At 43.5% G+C, this 25,579-nt stretch overlaps 1 protein-coding gene across 2 annotated transcripts in view; it reads left to right on the forward strand.

Annotated features, from left to right (window-relative positions):
• Positions 1–2,955: 2,955 nt before the first annotated feature.
• LOC126266595 (vezatin-like) overlaps positions 2,956–25,579 on the forward strand; it is a 102,169-nt gene continuing 79,545 nt past the window's right edge. The window contains exons 1-2 of one of the 2 annotated variants that reach the window (XM_049970910.1): positions 2,956–3,191; positions 19,873–19,995. In XM_049970910.1, coding sequence (XP_049826867.1) covers positions 3,159–3,191; positions 19,873–19,995 — 156 coding nt within the window. In that variant the 5' untranslated portion in view covers positions 2,956–3,158. The remainder of the gene's footprint in view (positions 3,192–19,872; positions 19,996–25,579) is intronic. The other variant, XM_049970911.1, reaches the window with a different exon arrangement.

Here is a 25,579-nt window from a genome sequence, read left to right on the forward strand (position 1 = left end):
AGCACTGCCCATGACACCATAGAATTCTAATTTATTTAAAAGGATGTTGTGGTTTACACAATCGAATGCCTTTCACAAATCACAGAAAACACCTGCTGCTTGTAACTTGTTATTTAATGAATTAAGTACATTTTCACTGTAGGTGTAAATAGCCTTTTCGATATCAGAACACTTCAGAAATCCAAACTGGGTTCTTGATAATACACTCCTGGAAATGGAAAAAAGAACACATTGACACCGGTGTGTCAGACCCACCATACTTGCTCCGGACACTGCGAGAGGGCTGTACAAGCAATGATCACACGCACGGCACAGCGGACACACCAGGAACCGCGGTGTTGGCCGTCGAATGGCGCTAGCTGCGCAGCATTTGTGCACCGCCGCCGTCAGTGTTAGCCAGTTTGCCGTGGCATACGGAGCTCCATCGCTGTCTTTAACACTGGTAGCATGCCTCGACAGCGTGGACGTGAACCGTATGTGCAGTTGACGGACTTTGAGCGAGGGCGTATAGTGGGCATGCAGGAGGCCGGGTGGACGTACCGCCGAATTGCTCAACACGTGGGGCGTGAGGTCTCCACAGTACATCGATGTTGTCGCCAGTGGTCGGCGGAAGGTGCACGTGCCCGTCGACCTGGGACCGGACCGCGGCGACGCACGGATGCACGCCAAAACCGTAGGATCCTACGCAGTGCCGCAGGGGACCGCACCGCCACTTCCCAGCAAAATAGGGACACTGTTGCTCCTGGGGTATCGGCGAGGACCATTCGCAACCGTCTCCATGAAGCTGGGCTACGGTCCCGCACACCGTTAGGCCGTCTTCCGCTCACGCCCCAACATCGTGCAGCCCGCCTCCAGTGGTGTCGCGACAGGCGTGAATGGAGGGACGAATGGAGACGTGTCGTCTTCAGCGATGAGCGTCGCTTCTGCCTTGGTGCCAATGATGGTCGTATGCGTGTTTGGCGCCGTGCAGGTGAGCGCCACAATCAGGACTGCATACCACCGAGGCACACAGGGCCAACACCCGGCATCATGGTGTGGGGAGCGATCTCCTACACTGGCCGTACACCTCTGGTGATCGTCGAGGGGACACTGAATAGTGCACGGTACATCCAAACCGTCATCGAACCCATCGTTCTACCATTCCTAGACCGGCAAGGGAACTTGCTGTTCCAACAGGACAATGCACGTCCGCATGTATCCCGTGCCACCCAACGTGCTCTAGAAGGTGTAAGTCAACTACCCTGGCCAGCAAGATCTCCGGATCTGTCCCCCATTGAGCATGTTTGGGACTGGATGAAGCGTCGTCTCACGCGGTCTGCACGTCCAGCACGAACGCTGGTCCAACTGCGGCGCCAGGTGGAAATGGCATGGCAAGCCGTTCCACAGGACTACATCCAGCATCTCTACGATCGTAGAGCTAAATCATCAGCATTGGAGCTATTCTTGGTCGACAGATACATTTTCCTTTTTGTCTTACAGGAAATCTTTATTCCTTGTGTGATCCATGGCTTTTTTTATAGACTTCTGTTTAATTTGAGTAACTTTTAGAGGAAAACAGTTTTTAAACATGGTACTGACATTGTTCATGACTGTGTTATATTTTTCATTCATGTCATGAGCACTATAAACATCTTTCCAGTTCATATCTTTGAGCAGTTTTCTAAAACATTCAATTTTTGGTTTGATTGAATACTCTCCTGTACTCACATTTAGCAGTCTTGATAATCTGCTTAGAATTTACATCTAAAACAAGGAGATGCATGTCATGATCTGATAGTCCATGTATTACAGGTTTTATGATATGATTTTGTTTCTTCGATTTGTCTATAAAAATGTTATCAATGGCTGTCCTTGAGGATTTAGTGATCTTAGTTGGAAAGTTTACAGTGTGAGTTAGATTGAAAGACAACATTACTAACTGCAGTAAATGTTTACTGTAAGATTGAATTAGAAAATCTGTATTAAAGTCACCAGCAATCAAAATTTCTTTGTTTCTTACTGTTAAATAACCCAAAAGAGCTTCTAGATGATTTATGAATAGATTATAATTTCCTGCAGGTGCTCGGTAAATAGTTACTATTATATAGGATCTGTTATGGAACTCTACTTCTGTTGCACATGCTTCTAGATGCTGCTCTAAGCAGAATTTATTAATGTCAATGTTCTTGAATTTATGGCAGTTTTTAATAAACGTGGCAACTCCTGCTCCATCCATATCTACTATGCAGAAGTAGGAAGCTAGCTTAAATTCTGAAATGTCTAACATACCTATACCAGTGGTCACTTGATATTCAGAGAGATGAATTCATTTCATCGATACAAACAAGTAGTTCATCAACTTTATTTCTGAGTCCCAGAATGTTCTGGTGTAATAAAGGTAACTGATACTGCATACTAATGGGATTATAGCTGCTTTGGTGAAGATGAACTGGCAGTTTCTGATTACTTTCTGTTAAATATCGTTTAACTGGAGGCTGTATGCTAAAATTTGACTCCTGTTCATCTGTTTTCTCATACTGAGTGTTTCTGCCACTCTCTCTTAAAACTCTTTTTCTATCCCCCTTCCCTATCCTAAAAAAGGCATCCCTCTGACACCTGTGACCACTGGTATTTTACCACTTGTGACAGTGTCTCCCCTTAAGTTTTCTGCAATCAACCCACACAGTTTTCCCTGGAGGAATTAGAGCGAGTTAAGTTTCACAAGTTCTCTGTTTGCGGAATCCATGTTGGTATTTATAGCGCAGATTTTCCTTCTCCGAAAACGTCATAATTCTTGATCATAAAACATGCACCAAAATTCTACAATGATTGATGGCAATGATAGAGGCCAATAATTATGTGTATCTACGACTCTTCTTGAAAACGTGAATGACGTCTAGCGTTAATACACCGCCTTCTGTAAATAATGTCGTTTTCCGTTCCATTGACGTTTATAGCAAGAATCGCTCCTCGGCGAACCTTACGTGAACTACGCCACTTCCCGTGTTTCGCTGTCGCTTGAGGTTTGTTTCAAACCTTCGGCGAAACTTCGTCGGTAGACATGATCTTTGAGACTGTGGTTTGAAAGACGAGTTTAGAATCTTTGCTATGTAGGAACTTTGCCTCTGTATTTGTTTACATTGTGTAAGGCATGGTTGTCGTGAAATGTCACGGAAACGATGGATGATGAAGACGAGGAGGTGATATTTGAGGTATTTTTACGGCGCAGTGCCGCGTATCTGTAACGCCGAAGATGTATTTATGCTGTGTTAACGCAGTATGACGTTTGTTATGTAGTGTCACGTACTCTGGAATTATTTACCGCTCTTTACTCTTTTAGTTGTGCTTATATTTACAAACTTATAGGAATAACTTTACATATAAATTTATATTTACCAAGTGTCGGAGAAGTACACTTATTTATTCATCCCTTGACCATTCATCACACCGGTATAAGGCGTGTCATCATCAGAGTGTTATTATTAGAGTGGCGTGGTGCCTCGCCTTCGTATGTAATGTGTATGTCATTAGTTTGTTGCAGCCTCATAAAATAAAATAAAACATTTTAGTAATTGTGGTAATGAAAAAGCCTTGGAGGAATCTAAATGCTTTTAGTAAGGACAACAACCCGTCTAATAACTTAGGCTCTGCTCTCAATCACACATAGGACGAAAGTTAGTTAGCAGCTTTATTTTTCAAGTTGATGTTCAGCATTGCCATTATTAGGCGATAGGAATCAAAAAAAATTGTGGGACCAGTCAAATTTACAATTCTGTTCTAGAAGCAATCTTATTGTGGCTTACGTTGGTAAAAGTTACTTATGTATCACAGTCATTCCTTCTCCTTTTGTGCTGGACTTGTAAATGGTGTGCAGGGAGACCGACTCTCAGCAAACCTCAGTATGAACACTGATTTTTCGGTCATGTTCATTCCTTTAGCTGTACGTTTTCTACATGAAGTAGGTTACTTGATTCTTACTGTAATATGATTTATCACGCTGCACCTAACTTGGGACGTGTGCAGCAGGAGTTGAACTAGCATCTCAGTGCCCTTTTTGCTCTTGTCATTTCATGAACACAGCCTGAAGCCCATTGCGTGTTTTGGATCTTCTTCGTCTTTTCCACTAATTTTACCCACTGATTTGAAACTTAGTGGTAGAATAAAAGTGTGTGCTGGACCTTCCCAGGAAATTGCTTTACTGACTGAGCTATTCAGACATGACTCAAGACTTTACCTGCTCAGGTGAGTCCTTTGTTATCTGTTGTGACTCCCTGAGCAGTTTACGAGCTATTGACCAGTGTTTCCCTCACTCTCGTCTGGTGATGGCTATCCAGGAGTCCCTCCATACTCTTGCCCATTGCGGCCGCTCTGTGGCCTTTGTGTGGCCCCTGGGTCATGTCGGCATCCTGGGAAATGAATGTGTTGACACGCTGGCCAAACAGGCTGTTGGTGCACCAGCCTTGGAGATTGGCCTTTCGTAGAGTGACCTCAGATCAGTTTTGAGGCAGAAGGTACTTCGCACCTGGGATGAAGAATGACGCACCCTTCCTTCACCCAACAAACTTCGGGCAATCAAGGAGCGGCTGCGCATTGGCCACACCTGGATAACACAGCTGTTTATTGCGTCGCGAGGAACCACCTCGCTGCGGGTCAGCTTTGACAGTGGTCCGCATTTTGTTGGAGTGCCCACTTTTAACTCTGCTCAGGCAGACGTTTGAACTGCCTGATATGCTTCCTGCACTTTTATCAGGTGACATTTCAATGGCAGATTTAGTTTTGAGTTTTATTTGTGCAGGGGGGTTTTTATTGGTTGATCTACGTGTTTTTTGTGTTGAGTCTGGCCTTTGGCCTGTGATTTTAGACTGGGGTTTTTAATGTGTTTCTTGGTGGTTGGCTTTTCCTTTTTTGTTTCTATGGTCAGCCAACCACTGTCACACTCGGTGGGATTTTAGTTCCTTTTTTCTGGTCTCTGTCTGTGTCTTTCTTGTCCTGTGTCGTCTCTTGTCATCTCCATTGTTTGTTCTTATTCTTTGTGGGTGTTTCAAATTCATGAAAAAAGGGATCGATGGCCCTAGTAGTCTGGTCCCTTCAACCCCACAAACCAACCAACCTGCCCTCACAGCTTTACTTCCATAAGTACCGTTCTCCTATGTTACAATTGTCCTAGAAAGTCATCTCCTGCATAATCAGTGCTAGTCCTCCTGGAAGAAAGATTACTGTGGAGAACTGCCTTAGCCACATCCATGTAAGAAGTTTCATATAGGCCTAGATTGTGTGTATTCCTTGCATTGTTTCTGTGAACTGAGCTATTGGTGTAAAAGATAGATATATTATTTTTAACAAATTCCTTAAGGAATAAAACATAGTGCATTTTCATTTTGTGATCCATGCCAAGTCCATTCTTTTGGAAGAATATGTTGGAGAAAAGCACATTGCTTTTCTTCACAAATTCTGTTCATTTATGACCTGTGTTTCGTCTGTTGTAAACTCCGTAGTTTCCCACTGAAGTAGTAAGTTTTTGGTTTTTGCACTGAGTTCCCCTTTATGATCTTGTAGAGGGAGTTGTTGTTTTTGTCACTTTCTGTAACTCTGATATTTTCATTTATCATCAGAATATGAACAAGTTGATACATAGGGTTGACTGATTGTCATGAAATAGGTCAGTCTTGTGTTTAGTTTTAAACTGATACTTTGTTCCCACCAGGTCATTTGTTTGTTAATTGTGAGCAATAAAAGTCATATAATGCATCCTTGTAGCAGACCCGAAAATACTTTCAGATTGTCTATTTCTCCCCTTTATTAAACACAGTCTATGGAGTCATCAGCCCGGTCACAAACCGGATCAAATATTCAGTAAGCCTATATTTCATTCACTAGGTAACTATATAGGGTGTCCCAGGATGCAGTGTCCGTACCCACGTATATGACAGAAAGGATCATTTGAAGCAAAAAAGTCTGGGAAAGATGGGCTCTAAAATGTGTTTCTTAAGAGCAGTGAGCACTTGTCCTTTAGAAGAGATGTGTTTCACAGTACTGGACATGAATAGGTGCTCATAGCTCTTAAGAATACATTTTAGATCCCATGTTTATGAGACTTTTTTGCTTGGAATAATCATCTCTGTTATAGCCTTGAATATTTGCCATTCTTTCTGGGACACCCTATGTATTGAATGCTTTCCTGAAGTTAAGAAATATGTCATCCGCACAAGTGCCACTATTTTGCTGCTTTTTGTATCTTGTGGATGAACAGAACAAATTAGATTTCCTGTATTGATTGAGATTCCAAGTTGTTTTATACAGACATTTGCAGTTGCCACAATGGTTAGAAATCTTGTTTCGTAATTCTACAATGGAGTAACAAAGTTGTTCTGTAGTTACAGTATGTACATATGCCTGATGATCCTCCTTCAAAGTGAGCTTTCCTGTATTGTTTTCATATCACTTGAACTCTTCATTATGCCAGTGACCTGTGGTAAACTGGTGTCAGAAATGGAACATTTCCTCAGCTAAGTGATTTTATTTTATTCTTTTTTTCCGTTCCATGGGCACATCTCAGTATATGTCATTTTTGCATTTGTGTTGTGATTGGTAGGATGAACAGAAGTAGGCAAACATATGTCGTGGGTCTACACAGCTGTGAAAGGTAGAATTCAGTAGGCTAATTAAGTCTTCTATGTTTCATCCTCCAAATGGTTACTGAAAAATGTGGAAGTGTTGAAAGTTGTGATTCCACCCAGCTGCTTTGACCCGCAATAGTGGATACCCTAGTTGCCAGCATATGAGCATATGCAATAAAGCAACCATGCTGCCACTCATTACATTTGTAAACAAACGTAGATTACATGCAAAATATTTAACTCCAGCAATAAAATCTAAGAGGACAACTGTGGTAAGTTGGGGGTTTTGGTCATGGACAAACTAAACATACGACGACAAAAATAACACTGCCATTCCAAAGCAAATATTAACCCAAATGAACCACACAAAATTCTAAACATTCAACACAATCAGAAATTGAAAACCATTGGAATGGTAAATTTCTCATGTCTCATAAAGCTCAAACAAAGCTCTCAAAATCAGGATTCCCCGTATCACAAATTTCACTTGAGTTATATGTAGCTCAAACGAGCCCTTGAGGCCAGGAACCCAGGCACAACTCAAAAATCTGGTACCACAAATTTCACTTGACATATGTAGGTCATACGAACCCCTCAATAACACGAACTACACACAGCTCCAAAATCAGATATTGCAAATTTCACTTGATGTAGATGGCATCTAAAATGAAGTCCACACTAGCAAAAACCAACATACAAAATCTGTTATCCAAACCTTTACATTTCTTGTCTGTCTAAAACAGAAGTCCATAGTACAGCAAACAAAAACTCACACAATAATGTAAAAAATGTCATCTAAGCAATGACAGTAAACTAGTAGCCATTATACCAACCACAATCCAGCATAATCACTAAAAATTAACAAGAAAAGGCCTGAAATTTGTATAAACTTGTATCATCACCAGTTTTGATATAAACTAATGACTATAAACATTTGCCATACACAAAATAAAAAATAAAAACCACATAAAAATACTTACCAACCAAAGCCACAGTTGCATAAATGTGTGTGTGTGGTTTGATGTTTTCGGGCACTAAACAGCATGGCCATCAGCGCTCAAGCACATATAAACAGGAACACATGCGGTGAAGGGACGAAGACGGACAGCGAACGAGGAGAACGGCTAAAAGACATAGACCTGATGCAGTTCCAAATCCTCATATACAGAGGCAAAACAAGGAGAAGAAACACACTGAAAAAGGAAAGGAAACACAAGGAAAAGAGAACAGAAATCTAAGTGAAACAAGTAGGTAATCATGACTGGTGGACCTCTTACCTAAAACCTGGGCCAGTCACCCAGCAGCACATTAAAATCCTCTTCCTAAAATCCGAGGCAACAAATTGGACAGGACACAAAACCGTAAGACCTTAACCACAGTCGTTGCGTTGTCTTGCAAAATAGAGGCCAAATACAGTGGCAAGGAAACCACCGCCCTCTGGTCAGAGAATAAAAGACAGTCAAGTAAAATTTGGCGGACAGTAATCTGGACGCCACAAGCACTGCAGATTGGGGGTCCTCCCGCCGGAGTAAAAAACCATGCATTAAGGGTCTGTGCCCGATGCAGAGGCGAGTGAGGAGAACCTCATCCCGACTGCATGACTGGTAGGACGTACACCATGGCCGCGTGGTGGCCTTGACAGGACACAGCTTATTTTCACCGACTGCCAGCCACTCCTCTTCCCATTGATGCAAAACACGAAAACGCAAAAGGGAGGTAACAGCACGGAGGAGGATGGCACATTCAACAATGTGAGGGAGGGAACATGGATCCTTGGCAGCCACATCCGCTAGTTCGTTTCCCCTAATACCCACATGCCCTGGCACCCAGCAGAAAGAAACCTCCTTCCCGCGCTGTTGCAGGTGGAGTAGGGTATCATGGATGTTCTGGATGACTGTATCCACTGGGTACAAGTGTTGCATGGTCTGAAGGGCACTTAGGGAGTCAGAACAGATGAGAAACTTAAGATTGGGAACACATCTCATCTGCTCCAATGCCCACAAGATGGCAAACAATTAGGCATCAAAGATGGTAAACGCCGCAGGGAGCCGTAACTTGACGACTCGATCAGGGAAAACAACAGCACAACCAACAGAGTCCCCCTGTTTTGAGCCATCTGTAAATACTGGTACATGGTTGGGATGCTGGTTTAAAATATCGTAAAATGAGGAGGTAAAAACAAATGCAGGAGTGCAGCTTCTCCGGTACTCTGACAAGTCTAAAAGGATGCTGGGCCTCTGGAGCAACCAGGGAGGCAGATGGGTAAAACCCTGGAGTTGGGGTGCCACACACTCCACACCAAGGGATTCAAGCAAATGCTTGACACGAATCCCAAATGGTCTCGTTGCCCTGGGATGACTGGAAAAGAGACATTCCATAGGCAGTTGGGCAACGGTAGGGTACACAGGGGAGGTAGGACAGGCAAGGAATTGAAACACCCATTGCACCATGAGGAGATTCTGCCAGATAGCGAGCGGTGGTTTCCCTGCCTTAGCACACAGGCTGGGGATGGGACTGGTACGGTAGGCACCAGTGGCCAGCCTGATACCCTCATGGTGTACTGCATCAAGAATCTTTAGGTACAAAGGCCTTGCTGACCCATACATGGTGTATCCATAGTAAAGACGCAACCGGACGAAAGCCCTATAAAACTGCAGCAGACGCGCCCGATCTGCTCCCCAGGACTGATGGCTCAGACACTTCAAAATATTCAGTGCTTTCAGGGCCTGCACCTTGAGGTCTTTAAGGTGAGGCAACCACGACAACTTGGAATCAAAAGTGAGGCCCAGGAACCTCACAGTGTCGCTAAAAGGAAGAATGGTGTCCATCAGACGCAATTCAGGGGAGGTAAAAAGATGTCAAGAACGATTAAAATGAACACACACACATTTGTCTGCAGAAAAGGTAAAACCCGTCTTCGCAGTCCATGCCTCTAATCGCTTTATCGTAAGCTGCAACTGCCGACTAGCAGTGACAAGACCAGAGGAAGAACAGAAAACAGCAAAATCGTCCACAATCAAGGAGCACTGGGCAGGACTCCGGATAGAGGGCGTGATACTGTTAATGGCGATGGCAAAGAGGGTGAGACTTAAAACGCTTCCCTGAGGAACACATTCTGCTGCATGTACAAATCAGATAGCACATTACCAACCCAATATCGAAAGAGGTGGTGGGAAAGAAAGGACTGAACGAAGATGGGGAGACGGCCACAAAAGCCCCACTGATGGAGTTGATTGAGGATAAGGCAGCGCCAAGTAGTGTCATACACCTTATTAATGTCAAAGAATACACCTAGACAATGCTGGTTATGTAGGAAGGCCTGCTGGATGGCTGGCTCAAGCAAGGTCAAGTTGTCTATAGTTGAACGACATATCTGAAAGCCACACTGAGAGTGCCTAAGGAGCTGCCTGGTCTCGAGCAGCCAAACCAGGCGACGGTTGACCATGCATTCCAACGTCTTCCCGACACAGCTCATCAGAGCAATACTCCGATAACTACTGGGATGCATTCGGTCCTTCCCTGATTTGAGGAGGGGAATCAAAATCACCTCCCTCCATGAGTCAGGGAACGTGCCGGATAACCATATCATATTAAAACAATACCACATCTTTGCTCATTGCAGCTAGTTATAATCTGCCCGTAAATTTCTCTGTCATGTCCATTACTGACGAAAAAGGAAAACCACTGCTTAACTTCAGATCGTAAGAAACCTATGGCACTAATAATACCAAACACAAGTACTGATTTGTCACCCACAGTATGCAAAATCAAAGTATCTCACTAGTGAACCGCCACAGTTTCTTCCAATGAAAACTTCACACATTCAACTGACAATGTCAAATGAATCACTACCATATCTAACCAACAGCTCTGAAATGTAAACATCCAATGTGAGTAAGCCACCAAATACTACAATAAGCCATTTACAAACTTGACTTGACTCAAAACTGCTGTGCCACTGTCAGGTCACACAACACAGTTACATCGGAGATCAAAGCAAATTGGTGGAATTGCAATTTTCAGTCCATCCAAAATTGTGTGACTTTAAACAATTTATGTACTTTATATAATACCTAAACTTCATAGGTGTTTTCCTTTCTTTTTTGTGGCCTATCAGTACTGTTGAATTCATTGATTGTGTCCCCCATCGCCAACCATACACTCATTTGAACTTCATTCAACAATAGTTTTTAACTAGTAGTTTTACATAGTTTAAATCTCTGATGAAGATCTGTTCGCTTTTTTAGCAGCTTTCTGACACCATCATTATTTCATAGAGGGACGTCTTTCCCACCCTGATAGTGTTGATGACCACTTGCATATCTAATGCAAATTGTACAATGCTCTTGAGTGTTACTAATTGTTACTCCAAATGTTTTTATCCAAATGTGACTGTGCGCAATTGACTTCTTAACAAACTGCTACATGTCATATTTCATTTGCTAAACAGAAAAAAGTTGTTTCTTTTTAACTATGGTTTTTAACAACCTGAGTTATTGATGATATAATGTCTTTCTGTCATGTTTCCCTTTTTTAACTGAATCAAAATGCTCAGATCTCTTAGTTATCAGAAGGTCTAACATTTTGTCATGAAAAGTCTGGTATCTAACTAGCTACTGCTAGAAATTTTCTGAAAATATATTCAGACTCATCTCATTCAAATCCCCACCCCCGGAACAGTTTTTAATCACTTGAGCATCCCATTCTCATGCTTGCAATGTGAAATCTCACCATACTACCGCAATATGACAGTGAAATTTATGTATGATAATCTCCAAGTTTTCTCTGAAACACCAAATGCATCCAGTTGTCCTGTTTAAACTCATTTACCACCACCTCTTTCTAATGTTCTGCAAAATTATATTTATTTGGTTATGAACCAACTTTCGTCTTCTTAGGCCATCTTCAGGTGACAACTGAATGTCACAAATACAGATTTAACATGATATTATTTGTAAAGGAGATACAAAAATGACATATTGTTTACAAAGGAAAATATTACAATAATTACATTAACTAAAAAGGGGGCAAAGAAAGTTTTTGTGTGGAGGTGCATACAACAAATAATAAGTAAAATGACTTCACAGTTTGAATCTATATTTGTAACAAAATCTTACTTTAACAAGGAGGAAAACGGAAATTGAGTCTGATCATTTAATACTAGGCTGGCATTCTGTGTCACGTATTTGTTGATTTCCAGGATTTCTTGTAAGGTTGTCCCTCTGCTTTTTTTGACAAAGTAAAATTTCACATTCTACATCATACAGATGGTTTTTTGCAAAAAGAAGCCGAAAGCCAGTTCATGATCAAATGAATATAATTTTGCTGAACATTGGGAAGTGTTTTCCCTATTTAATATTATCATATTTTCTGTCAACCACTGACAGCTATTCACTTCTGATTCCAGTTGTCTTTCTGTTCTTCGTACTATGTTTGAATTATTACCATTATTGAGAGAGACTAATTTTGCTCATTACAATGAAAAATATTAAAATTTTCTCTTTCTGATTTGAAAGGACGGGTGTTATCCTGTGCACTCAGTTTGGCTGCTGTACTTCTCTCTTGAATCACAGAGTGTATATGATTAACAGTCCTATGGAGGAGTTTGTCTAACCTTTTTTAAAGACCAGATGTACTCCACTGACAGACTAGTTGCCATGCGTGTAGATCACACCTACCTAGTAAGAGGAGTCATATTATTCTCCACTCAATAACAGAGATAAAAAAAATCTTCATATGATTGTTGCACCATTGTCCGAACCCCTGGTTTAAGCCCTCCACTCAGCTTCAAACCTAAGTTTGTGATCAATTCTTGCGTAGATGGTGCAAATTGCAGGCTGTGGTTTTACCCCATGGCTTACTGTCTCAGATGACTCAACTGGCCATGTAAAGGAATCAGTGGTGGCCTCTGAGTGGCAGCATCCAGTTGTGCTGAATGGCCCATTACATGTTGTCAGCTGTACTCAGTAGCCGTCAATACAACTTTTCGCCATCTTGGAATGTATGAAGTGCATAGTACCATCTTCTCCAACTTGCTAGATATTTCCCTGAGAGATTTGATTACATACCCCCCCCCCCCCCCCCCCCCCCATGAACAATGGACCTTGCCGTAGGTGGGGAGGCTTGCGTGCCTCAGCGATACAGATAGCCGTACCATAGGTGCAACCGCAGCGGAGGGGTATCTGTTGAGAGGCCAGACAAACGTGTGGTTCCTGAAGATGGGCAGCAGCCTTTTCAGTAGTTGCAGGGGCAACAGTCTGGATGATTGACTGATCTGGCCTTGCAACACTAACCAAAACGTCCTTGCTGTGCTGGTACTGGGAACAGCTGAAAGCAAGGGGGAACTACAGCTATAATTTTTCCCAAGGGCATGCAGCTTTACTGTATGGTTAAATGATGATGGCATCCTCTTGGGTAAAATATTCCGGAGGTAAAATAGTCCCCCATTCAGATCTTTGGGCGGGGACTACTCAAGAGGACATCGTTATCAGGAGAAAGAAAACTGGTGTCCTATAGACCGAAGCGTGGAATGTCAGATCCCTTAATCGGGAAGGTAGGTTAGAAAATTTAAAAAAGGAAATGGATAGGTTAAAGTTAGATCAGTGAAGTTCGGAGGCAGGAGGAACAAGACTTTTGGTCAGGTGAATACAGGGTTATAAATACAAAATCAAATAGGGGTAATGCAGGAGTAGGTTTAATAATGAATTTAAAAAAAATAGGAGTGCAGGTAAGCTATTACAAAAAGCATAGAGAACACCTTATTGTGCCCAAGATTGACACGAAGCCCACACCTGCCACAATAGTACAAGTTTATATGCCAGCTAGCTCTGCAGATGACGAAGAAATTGAAGAAATGTGTGATGAAATAAAGGAAATTATTCAGATAGTGAAGGGAGATGAAAAATAATAGTCATGGGTGACTGGAATTCGATAGTAGGAAACGGAAGAGAAGAAAACGTAGTAGGTGAATATGGATTGGGGGTAAGAAATGAAAGAGGAAGCCGTCTGGTATAATTTTGCACAGAGCATAACTTAATCATAGCTAACACTTGGTTCAAGAATCATGAAAGAAGATTGTATACATGGAAGAAGGCTTGAGATACTGGAAGGTTTCAGATAGACTGTGTAATGGTAAGACAGAGATTTAGGAAAAGCACTCCGTCTTCAGGCCACGAGAGGCCTACTGGGACCATCCGACCACCGTGTCATCCTCGGTGGAGGATGCGGATATAGGGGCATGGGGGTCAGCATACCGCTCTCTCGGTCGTAAGATGGTATTCTTGACTGAAGCCACTACTATTTGGTCGAGTAGCTCCTCAATTGGTATCACGAGGCTGAGTGCACCCCAAAAAATGGCAACAGCGCATGGCGGCCTGGATGGTCACCCATCCAAGTGCAGACCATGCCCAACAGCGCTTTACTTCGGTGATCTCACGGGAATCTGTGTATCCACCAGGTTTTAAATAGTAAGACATTTGCATTTTTGTAGCGACACACACACTGAAATCATTTCTTCAATTTCCTGAGGGTAGCATGATACACTTCGGAGTTAGTTGTTGTTGAGGACATCAAACAGTATACTCCTTCAGAGCTCCAGAAGACTGTGGCTATGACTTTGCCTCCCAAGGGTGTGACTTTGAACTTTTTCTTTGGAGGAGAGGTGGTGTAGCACCTCTCCATGTTCAGCAGTTTTTCACCTCTTTGAAGTGATGAACCCATGTTCCCCCTAGCAGTTCTGCACAGATGATCCTTTGGCATTCTTTATGGCCCTATGTTAGGCGGCTTGGAACATAGTTGGCACACACTTGGGAGTGCCCCAACTGGTGGATGAGTGTGTCAGCGCTACCAACAGACACATCAAGTTGTGCAGCGAGGTATTTGATTGTGATCTGTCAATCGGCTCAAATGAGACTGCCTGCACTTTCCAACACTGTATGAGTCACAATAGTGTGTGGCCGGCCAGCACACAGATGGGACAGATTTGCATGACTTTGTTGCAGTGATGAGACACCTTGCCCAGTGACTCACTGTACTTTTTTTCACTGCCAGACCTCCATAGTCATTCTGCAAGCGCCAATTAATGCTTTGGTTTTAGGACACCTCCATTACAGATACCATTTTGAAGGCTACGTATAGCCCTGCCACTATCATAATTTCATGGAACTATAGAGGTTGAAGTGAGAATATTGCACATTGTCCCAGACAAATTCTGCATTTTCTCAGCTGAAATTGGTTGAGAAAAAAAGTGCATTACTTGTACTAATACGATTCACGTTTCCATAGCACTTCACATAGTGTAGACTGGAAACTGTCTGATAGGCATGCCCGATGTGAACTGACTGGGCATGGCCCGTGCTGCCTGGGTTGTTGTTCCGCCAGCAGAGGTCGCGGCCGAATTCTCACATGCCCTCTGGTGGATGGGACTTTACTTGCAGCAACTACTGTCCGTGACGCGCCGTGCCAATGTGCACCTCCCGCTATCTTTCTGGTGGCTACTGCACTCCTCCTCCTTTGGGGGGTGAAGCCACTGTGATCCACTGCATCAGAAGGTGGAGCATCATGCAGTAGCGATGACATCCACGTCCATTGGAAGGCTGGAGTCGAGGGGATCTGCCAACCCTCGAGCCGGAACTTTCGAATACGGCTGGAAGTGACCCACATGAAGAGGCCCCCGTCGGCCCACCACCAGAGCCCGGGACAGAATGGGCAACAAGGTGTCAAACGCCGGATCTCGGTCCACCTCGGGAAGGGCAAGACCCAGTGGCAGGGACGATGGGGAAGGGACGACCACAGGTGAACCAGCCTCCTGAGAAATTGGGCTTGTGAGGGGGGCCGGCTCTCGCCGGGGCATCTCTAACGATGGCGATGCCAGTGCTGGAGCTACTGGAGGCCGCCAAGGCTGAGAACCATAGCAGCGTGGTGGAGTTAAAGATGGGAGGGGTGGTAGTGTCCCCTGAGAAAATACAGGTGCCGGCAATGGGGAAGCCGGCGCCTGAGGGTCCGGAGGATGGGCATCCAAACGTGGACGTAGCTGATTTTAGTGTTGACGTACCTCCCGGTCCCCCGCCTGCAAGGTATAGAGCCGGCGGCCATTGCGGCGCAGGTCCACCGCCGGTATCCAATGTGGATTGCGACCAAACCCACGGGCCCAGACCAACATACTCGGTGGAAAGCCGGGAACCCCATTTCACAAAGACTGGCTAGGATCAGGCCGGAGGAGGTGCAGCAGAGTCCTGGGTTGGCTCCCGTGGAGGAGCTCTGCGGGGCTGCGTTCTCCCATCAGTGTGGTCTGATATGCTGTCAGGAAAACGTCAATGCCTCCTCCACAGAAAATTCGTTCACATACTTTTTCGTCTGCGTCTTAAATATGTGCACCATGCGCTTGGCTTCCCCATTCGATTGTGGATGAAGGGAGGAGAGCAAACGTGCCAAATATTGAAGCACCTAAAAAATCCTGGAAGGTCTGCGAAATAAACTGAGGTCCATTGTTCGATACCAGGGTGACTGGCAGGCCTTCCACAGAAAAGATTTTTTCTAGTGCCTGGATTGCAACTTCTGAAGTGGTTGAGAAGCAGCGAACCACATATGGGAATCAGGAATAAGCATCAATAACAATGAGCCAAAAGCCATTGAGAAAGGGGCCAACAAAATCTACGTGAACACGTTCCCATGCCTGGGTTGCAGGCGGCACTGAAGAGAATGCTGACCTGGGAGACGCCTGTTAGCTCGCACACTGGGAACAGGCAGCTACCAAGTGCTCAATTTCTCTGTCAATACCGGGCCAGTCCACATGTCTGTGAGCCAGGGTTTTAGTACGGGAAACACCCCAGTGCCCTCATGTAATAATGTGATGACCTCCCTTCGCAAAATTGCAGGAACAACCACGCGAGGAGCTGTATCATCGGTAGTCAGAAGGAGAACTACTTCCAAGACTGAGAGGTGCTCTCGTAGAACAAAATAATTACGAAGAAGGTCCGAGGCGTGGCCTGGAGGTCGGGACGACCACCCCTGCTGAACAAAGCAAACTATTTGCCGGAGAACCGAGTCAAATGAAAACACATAATCTCCTCCCGGTCAAACTTAGGATCCGGGCCCACCGGAAGACGGGAAAGAGTGCCGGCATTGGCATGCTGCCCGGTAGGGTGAAAATGAATGTCATAATGGTACTTAGAGAGGAACAATGCCCAGCGCTGCAGTCAGTCGGCCGCCTTATCCAGAATCTGAGAGGCGGGGCCAAATAGTGATATTAATGGCTTATGGTCAGTGATTAACTGAAACTTGGTAACAGCGTAGACAATGGCTAAAGCCTCTTTTTCCACCTGGGAGTAATGGGCCTGTGTGAGACTAAGAGTTTTATACGCAAACATCAGTGGCTGCTCAGAGCCATCTGCATTGCAATGGGCCAGCACTGCCCCCACCTCCTATTGCGAAGCATCTGTAGTCAGGACCAGCGGCTTATTGGGGTAAAGAGAAGCCAAACAAGGCGCTGACGTGAGGAGGCCCTTCAATGAAGTGAACGCCCGCTCGCATGCAGGCGACCAATCAAAAGGAACACCCTTGCACAGAAGGCAGTACAGGGGGTGGGCTATGGTGGATGCCCTGGGAATGAACCGGTGGTAATAGGCAATCTTGCGTAAAAATGCTTGTAACTCCTTCAGCGAAGCGGGCTTCGGAAGGTCGACGATACCTTGGACAAACTTCCTAGCGGCTGGATGCCGTGCCGAGAGATGGTGTAGTCCACATACTCAATGGATGGTTTGAAGAAGTTCAACTTACACAGGTTGCAACACAGGTCCACGGACCTGAATTTGAGAAAGAGGGTGCGAAGGTTGTGCAAGTGTTCCTTCGTGCTGTGGGCCGTGACAATAATGTTGTCCAGGTAATTAATACAATGAGGGATTGTCAACGTGACATGCTCAAGATAACGCTGAAATATCGCTGGGGCACTGGATATTCCGAAGGCCAACCGCTGGTATTGCTAAAGGCCAAACGGGGTGTTGACGACCGCCAGCCGTTTGTAGTCCTCATCAAGTGGTATCTGATGATAAGCCGACGAAAGATCAATTTTCGAAAAATATTGGCCTCCCGCTACGCCGGAGAACAATTCATCAGAACGAGGCAAGGGATAGGTGTCTACCACCAATTGGGAATTAATGGTGACCTTGAAATCGCCACAAAGACGTAATTTTCCTGAGGGTTTCCTGACAATAACGAGGGGCAAAGCCCACTCACTAGAAGAAATGGGAAGAACGACCCCGAGGGCTGTCAGACGGTCGAGGTCTGCTTTTACCTGAGGGTGGAGAGCCAAGGGGATCAGCCTCGTGTGTAGAAAACGCGGGCAAACTGACACCTTCAACATTAAGTGAGCTTCAAAGTCTGAAACACGCCCCAGGCCCTCCTCAAAGAGATCCTTAAAGTCAGAGATCAAAGATTCCAGTGATTGATAGGGAACATCGTCGGAGACCAACTGTATGGTGTCTGTGATAGAAAAACTGAAAGCTTGAAAGGCATCCAATGCAAAAAGGTTAGCGGAGCTCGCATCACTGACAATAACAAAACTCAGGGCCGAGTGGCTGATTTGTAAGTACTCTCGGTAGTGAATTGACCCAGTGGGGAATGAACTGTTGACCAGCGTACACGCTGGTAAACTGGCACCAGCGGGGCCGACCCGAGGTCGTAGTAAGTTTGTGCATTCAACAAGGAAACTGCCGCGCCCGTATCTACTTGCAGTTGTAATTGGCACGACCGAACCGACACCTCGATAAAGAGTTTGTGTGCCGATGCGTCTGGAACCTGGCCTGATGAAACTTTCTGAATGTCAACGTCCATGTCCTCTGTACCTGCTTCCTTCGATTCTTTTGAGGATGAGTGGCAAACTTTAGCAATGTGTCCTTTTTTATTACATTTGTGACAAACGGCCCAATGCTGGGGGCACTCTGATGATCATTATGTATATAGCACGATGCACAGGTCGGTATCGGGGGCTGGCAGTCGGAACTCTGTTTACACACCGTGTGGGAGACGACCGTAATGGCCGGATTGTACCGCTCGCACGTCGTCCACCCCGGACACAGTGGACGCGGCTGCGCCGCCCTGAACCGCCGCGACGTCGCACCACACTTCCAACTGTTGACCTGTGGCATGAGAGACTTCATATGATTGAGCAATGGACAGGACTTCCTCAAGGGAAGGGTCTTCCAACTGCAGGGCCCATTGCCAGACCTCCCTATCTGGGGCCGAACGAACAGTGACATCGCGCACCATAACGTAGGCATACGACTCTCGCGACTGCTCCATGACAAAATGACACTTGTGACTAAGACCTTGCAGGGTAGCAGCCCATGTCCGTTAAGACTGATGGGGCTGTTTCTTGCATTGATAGAACTCGACCCTAGCCGCCACAACATGTGTGCGGCGACGATAATATGCAGACAGCAATGAACACAATGCGTCAAAAGGCAAGGACGAGGGCTCCTGCAACGGCGGCAGCAGCCGCAAAACTTGATACAGCGAGGGAGATATTCAAGACAAGAAAAGAGCACGACATACCTCCGCATCGGCAACATGAAATGCCTGGAAATGCTACCGAAGGCGATGTTCATATGCGTCCCAATCCTCCATCGTCTCGTCATATGGGGGAAAGGGAGGAGGGAATGGCACTGGAGCAGACTGCTAGGAGAACAATGCTGAAAGCACTTGTTTCATGGTGGCCATGAGCTCCGTCTGCTGCTCAACCAAACCCGCACTAAATCCTCCATGCTGTGGATAAGCTGCGAAACCGTAACAATGATGTAACACTTGAAAGAAGATCCCATCCTCGTCCACAATTGTGTAGTAACACGATTCACATTTCCGTCGGATTCACATTTCCGTCACACTTCACATACTGTAGACCGGGAACCGTCTGATAGGCATGCCCGATGTGAACTGACTGGGCATGGCCCGTGCTGCCTGGGTTGTTGTTTCGCCAGCAGAGGTCGTGGCCGAATTCTCACATGGCCTCTGGTGAACGGGACTTTACTTGTGGCAACTACTGTCCGTGACGCGCCGTGCCAATGTGCGCCTCCCGCTATCTTTCTGGTGGTTACTGCATTACTTATTAAACACCTCTCAAAAATAATTGAGTACGGAGGATTAAGTGCACATTTTTTTTTATACACATTATGGATCTCGTATTTTTTCCCCCCTCCAGTCTGACTTACATGTAATTGCTGCTTAGTTGTGTGCTATACAATGAAGTGATGAGTATTAATTTAAGATATTTTGTTTATTACAGGGCCATCCTCTGGACCAATACCTGAAAGATATAGGATTCAGAGATTATGAAAGTGAAACCCCAAACATTCAGAAGAGATGTGAGAAAATAGCCGAGAAATGTAGCATTTCTACAAGGATATTGGTAAGTTTGTATCTGTTCCTCAGTGACTTCTATAAATGTTTGACAAAAAGTGTATTTACGTGTCTCTCTCTATCTGGGTGGGTGTTATTACTGGATATATGAGTCATTCAGAAAAATGCCTCTCATTGATCTCTAATTACAAAATTGAGCAAAGTAACACTGTGCTAAAGACACTGGAGCCATATTTTGGAGACGTGTTTAAATCCCTTATGAACATCCAGTTTTAGATTCATTTCATCCGTCCTTGCTAGGAGGGATGTTAGGATGACATTAACCAGCAATAAATAAACTAACAGCTGTATTTTCATCTCTGATTTATTCCAGCAGGATCTGGTTTTGGCATTCCATTATGCCATCATCTGGTCTTCTATGGTGGCATAGTGGCCAAGCTTATATTGCTAGACAAAATATAATGCAAAAGCGAACCAATATCCATACCAGCATATGTAAAATGGTTCTACACTCATAAACAATCTGAGCACAGATTGTTTACACGTTTGTAGTCATGTTACATATTTTGGTGTGGATACTGATTTGCTTTTGCATGATATTTTTTCTGGCAATATGAGCTCAGACACTACGTCACTATAGAGGGCATGATGATGGCATAATGGAATGCCAAAATCAGTTGCCTCTGGAATAAATCAGAGATGAAAATATGGCTGTTGATTTATTTATTGCTGATTATATCCAGGTTTAAAGTTTTCATGATGTCCCCAAATTTATTAAAAACAAATGATGAGATTTTTCCTCTAAAAGGGACACAACCAGTCAAATGCCCAGCCTTGTAATAATTGAGCTTATCCTTGATCTTCAATGACCTCATTTTTGACAGCATGTTAAAAATTAATCTTGCTTCACAACTGCGTTGATAGATTTACAATCTGAATTTTCATCATGAGGGGTCTTCCCAGATGTGTCAAATGTGATTCGTGCTATAGACTGCAAAATTTGACTAGACAAAGATCCAGGGCATATCAAAAATTTACTATTCTGATTATGGAGATCCAGGGCGAATCAAAAATTTACTATTCTGATTATGGAGATGGTTGCACAAGTTGTGCCCAAGGTTCAATGCTTGGACCAATTCTGTTCCATAATAGGAGTTACAGGTGAATTGAGTAATTTGTTTGCCAGAAATAATGTGGTGGTCAACAGAAGGAAAACAACCTACCTGAACTTTCACCTGAGAACCAAGAAATTTGTGCCCAATGTGAAAATAAGTAGCTCTGAAATATCTTCCATTTTCTACATCAGCAACAAGATATTTAGACCTGTAGATCCAGAACATCTTAAAATGGTAAATGCACATCAGTGAAACTTATAGTAAGCTGAATAAAGTGTGCTATGCCTTATGCATCCTTGCATGCTGCAAAATCTGAGGGACCATTTACTGTTTGTTGTGCTCAGTTTCGTAGTGTAATGCATTATGGAATCATATTCTGGGGAGATTATCCACATGTCTCATTCTCCTCGTTCCGAAGAGACCTGTGAGAGCAATGAAGCGTGCAAAGCCAACGGACAGTTGTGGACTCCACTTTCAAAAATCGATCATTTTACTTGTTACCAGTCTCTACATACCAGAAATGTATAACTTTGTAATAAGTAGCAGTGTAAAATTCATCAAAAAATATCCATGTCCGTGGTTATGGTGTGAGACAGGAAATTAGTCAGTGTTCAGAGATATCTCTGCCTTTAAAAAATTCAGCATTTAAACAAGTCATACAACTTTACAAAAGTATGCCATCAGAAATAAAAAATAAAGAAAACATGAAGCCTCTGTCTTTGTGTAATAGGAGTCTGAAAACCTTCTTGCATGATCATTGTTTTTGCACTGTATCTGAGTTTTTGCTCCATATATGAACAAAAAATATGAAATCAATTGCAGGAATTGTTTTTTGTAAATGAAATAAACACTAATGTAAAAATGTGTGGGAGATAAATGTTTTGTGTTTGTACCATCTTCAGTTGTGCCAGTTTTCTACTTTGAGTGTGGGCAAGAGAAATGTGAAAACTGTAATAGCCATGTAATAAGTTGTAATCTGTAACTATGCCAAGTAGGTACTTATTTTGTGTATATTTGAGTGGGACATGGAACTAAAACAACATAGTAATAAATAATATCTCTGTAAAATTGTGTTTGTGATTTATCATCACATCACCTCATGTCTTCATCCTTGACATTATAGTATGACTTGCCCAATATCATAATGTATGCTTTGTGTATCACCATGTGTTTGTGTTATACAAGAATGGTTTGGTGGGACAAATAGATAAATTGTGACATCCACTGCTGTTTAAAGGCCTTTTGTAGACTTTCCCATGAAATATGGTCTTTAGCTACACACATTCATACTGCTCAAGCATGTTTCCTAATGTCATGTACCCACCTTCTGTTAGGTTGTCAGTTCAGTCCTTTTTTTCCCCCTCATTGAATCCAGTAAAAGATTCCTTGCTGTATCTGCCATCTATTCACTTGGCTGTGTGTTCCACCCATCACCATTACATTTTCTATAGTCATATTTCTATAGTCATATTTACATCTTCCCCCCCATGAACCATGGACCTTGCCATTGGTGGGGAGGCTTGCGTGCCTCAGCGATACAGATGGCCGTACCGTAGGTGCAACCACAACGGAGGGGTATCTGTTAAGAGGCCAGACAAACATGTGGTTCCTGAAGAGGGGCAGCAGCCTTTTCAGTAGTTGCAGGGGCAACAGTCTGGATGATTGACTGATATGGCCTTGCAACATGAACCAAAACGGCCTAGCTGTGCTGGTACTGTGAACAGCTGAAAGCAAGGGGAAACTACAGCTGTAATTTATCCCGAGGACATGCAGCTTTACTGTATGATTAAATGATGATGGCGTCCTCTTGGGTAAAATATTCCGGAGGTAAAATAGTCCCCCATTCGGATCTCAGGGCGGGGACTACTCAGGAGGACGTCGTTATCAGGAGAAAGAAAACTGGCATTCTACGGATCGGAGCGTGGAATGTCAGATCCCTTAATTGGGCAGGTAGGTTAGAAAATTTAAAAAGGGAAATGGATAGGTTAAAGTTAGATATAGTGGGAATTAGTGAAGTTCGGTGGCAGGAGGAACAAGACTTTTGGTCAGGTGAATACAGGGTTATAAATACAAAATCAAATAGGGGTAATGCAGGAGTAGGTTTAATAATGAATAGGAAAATAGGAATGCGGGTAAGCTACTACAAACAGCATAGTGAACGCATTATTGTGGCCAAGATAGACATGAAGCCCATGCCTACGACAGTAGTACAAGTTTATATGCCAACTAGCTCTGCAGATCATGAAGAAATTGATGAAATGTATGATGAGGTAAAAGAAATTATTCAGGTAGTGAAGGGAGACGAAAATTTAATAGTCATGGGTGACTGGAATTCGTCAGTACGACAAGGGAGAGAAGGAAACATAGTAGGTGAATATGGATTGGGGCTAAGAAATGAAAGAGGAAGCCGTCTGGTAGAATTTTGCACAGAGCATAACTTAATCATAGCTAACACTTGGTTCAAGAATCATAAAAGAAGGTTGTATACATGGAAGAATCCTGGAGATACTAAAAGGTATCAGATAGATTATATAATGGTAAGACAGAGATTTAGGAATCAGGTTTTAAATTGTAGGACATTCCCAGGGGCAGATGTGGACTCTGACCACAATCTATTGGTTATGACCTGTAGGTTAAAACTGAAGAAACTGCAAAAAGGTGGGAATTTAAGGACATGGGATCTGGATAAGCTGAAAGAACCAGAGGTTGTACAGAGTTTCAAGGAGAGCATAAGGGAACAATTGGCAGCAATGGGGGAAAGAAACACAGTTGAAGAAGAATGGGTAGCTCTGAGGGATGAAGTAGTGAAGGCAGCAGAGGATAAAGTAGGAAAAAAGACGAGGGTTGCTAGAAATCCTTGGGTAACAGAAGAAATATTGAATTTAATTGATGAAAGGAGAAAATACAAAAATGCAGTAAATGAAGCAGGCAAAAAGGAATACAAACATCTCAAAAATGAGATGGACAGGAAGTGCAAAATGGCTAAGCAGGGATGGCTAGAGGACAAATGTAAGGATGTAGAAGCTTATCTCACTAGGGGTAAGATAGATACTGCCTACAGGAAAATTAAAGAGACCTTTGGAGAGAAGAGAACCATGTGTATGAATATCAAGAGCTCAGATGGCAGCCCAGTTTTAAGCAAGGAAGGGAAGGCAGAAAGGTGGAAGGAGTATATAGAAGGTTTATACAAGGGCGATGTACTTGAGGACAATATTATGGAAATGGAAGAGGATGTAGATGAAGACGAAATGGGAGGTAAGATACTGCGTGAAGAGTTTGACAGAGCACTGAAAGACCTGAGTCGAAACAAGGCCCCCGGAGTAGACAACACTCCATTAGAACTACTGACGGCCTTGGGAGAGCCAGTCATGACAAAACTCTACCAGCTGGTGAGCAAGATGTATGAGACAGGTGAAATACCCTCAGACTTCAAGAAGAATATAATAATTCCAATCCCAAAGAAAGCAGGTGCTGACAGATGTGAAAATTACCGAACTATCAGTTTAATAAGTCACAGCTGCAAAATACTAACGCGAATTCTTTACAGACGAATGGAAAAACTGGTAGATGCGGACCTCGGGGAGGATCAGTTTGGGTTCCGTCGAAATGTTGGAACACATGAGGCAATACTGACCTTACGACTTACCTTAGAAGAAAGATTAAGAAAAGGCAAACCTACGTTTCTAGCATTTGTAGACTTAGAGAAAACTTTTGACAATGTTGACTGGAATACTCTCTTTCAAATTCTGAAGGTGGCAGGGGTAAAATACAGGGAGCGAAAGGCTATTTACAATTTATACAGAAACCAGATGGCAGTAATAAGAGTCGAGGGGCATGAAAGGGAAGCAGTGGTTGGGAAAGGAGTGAGACAGGGTTGTAGCCTCCCCCCGATGTTATTCAATCTGTATATTGAGCAAGCAGTAAAGGAAACAAAAGAAAAATTTGGAGTAGGTATTAAAATTCATGGAGAAGAAATAAAAACTTTGAGGTTCGCCGATGACATTGTAATTCTGTCAGAGACGGCAAAGGACTTGGAAGAGCAGTTGAACGGAATGGACAGTGTCTTGAAAGGAGGATATAAGATGAACATCAACAAAAGCAAAACGAGGATAATGGAATGTAGTCGAATTAAGTCGGGTGATGCTCAGGGAATTAGATTAGGAAATGAGACACTTAAAGTAGTAAAGGAGTTTTGCTATTTAGGAAGTAAAATAACTGATGATGGTCGAAGTAGAGAGGATGTAAAATGTAGACTGGCAATGGCAAGGAAAGCGTTTCTCAAGAAGAGAAATTTGTTAACATCGAATATAGATTTATGTATCAGGAAGTCATTTATGAAAGTATTTGTTTGGAGTGTAGCCATGTATGGAAGTGAAACATGGACGATAACTAGTTTGGACAAGAAGAGAATAGAAACTTTCGAAATGTAGTGCTACAGAAGAATGCTGAAGATTAGATGGGTAGATCACGTAACTAATGAGGAGATATTGAATAGGATTGGGGAGAAGAGAAGTTTGT

The sequence above is a fragment of the Schistocerca gregaria genome, chromosome 4, assembly GCF_023897955.1.
Source record: "Schistocerca gregaria isolate iqSchGreg1 chromosome 4, iqSchGreg1.2, whole genome shotgun sequence".
In the NCBI taxonomy this organism is placed as follows: domain Eukaryota; kingdom Metazoa; phylum Arthropoda; class Insecta; order Orthoptera; family Acrididae; genus Schistocerca; species Schistocerca gregaria.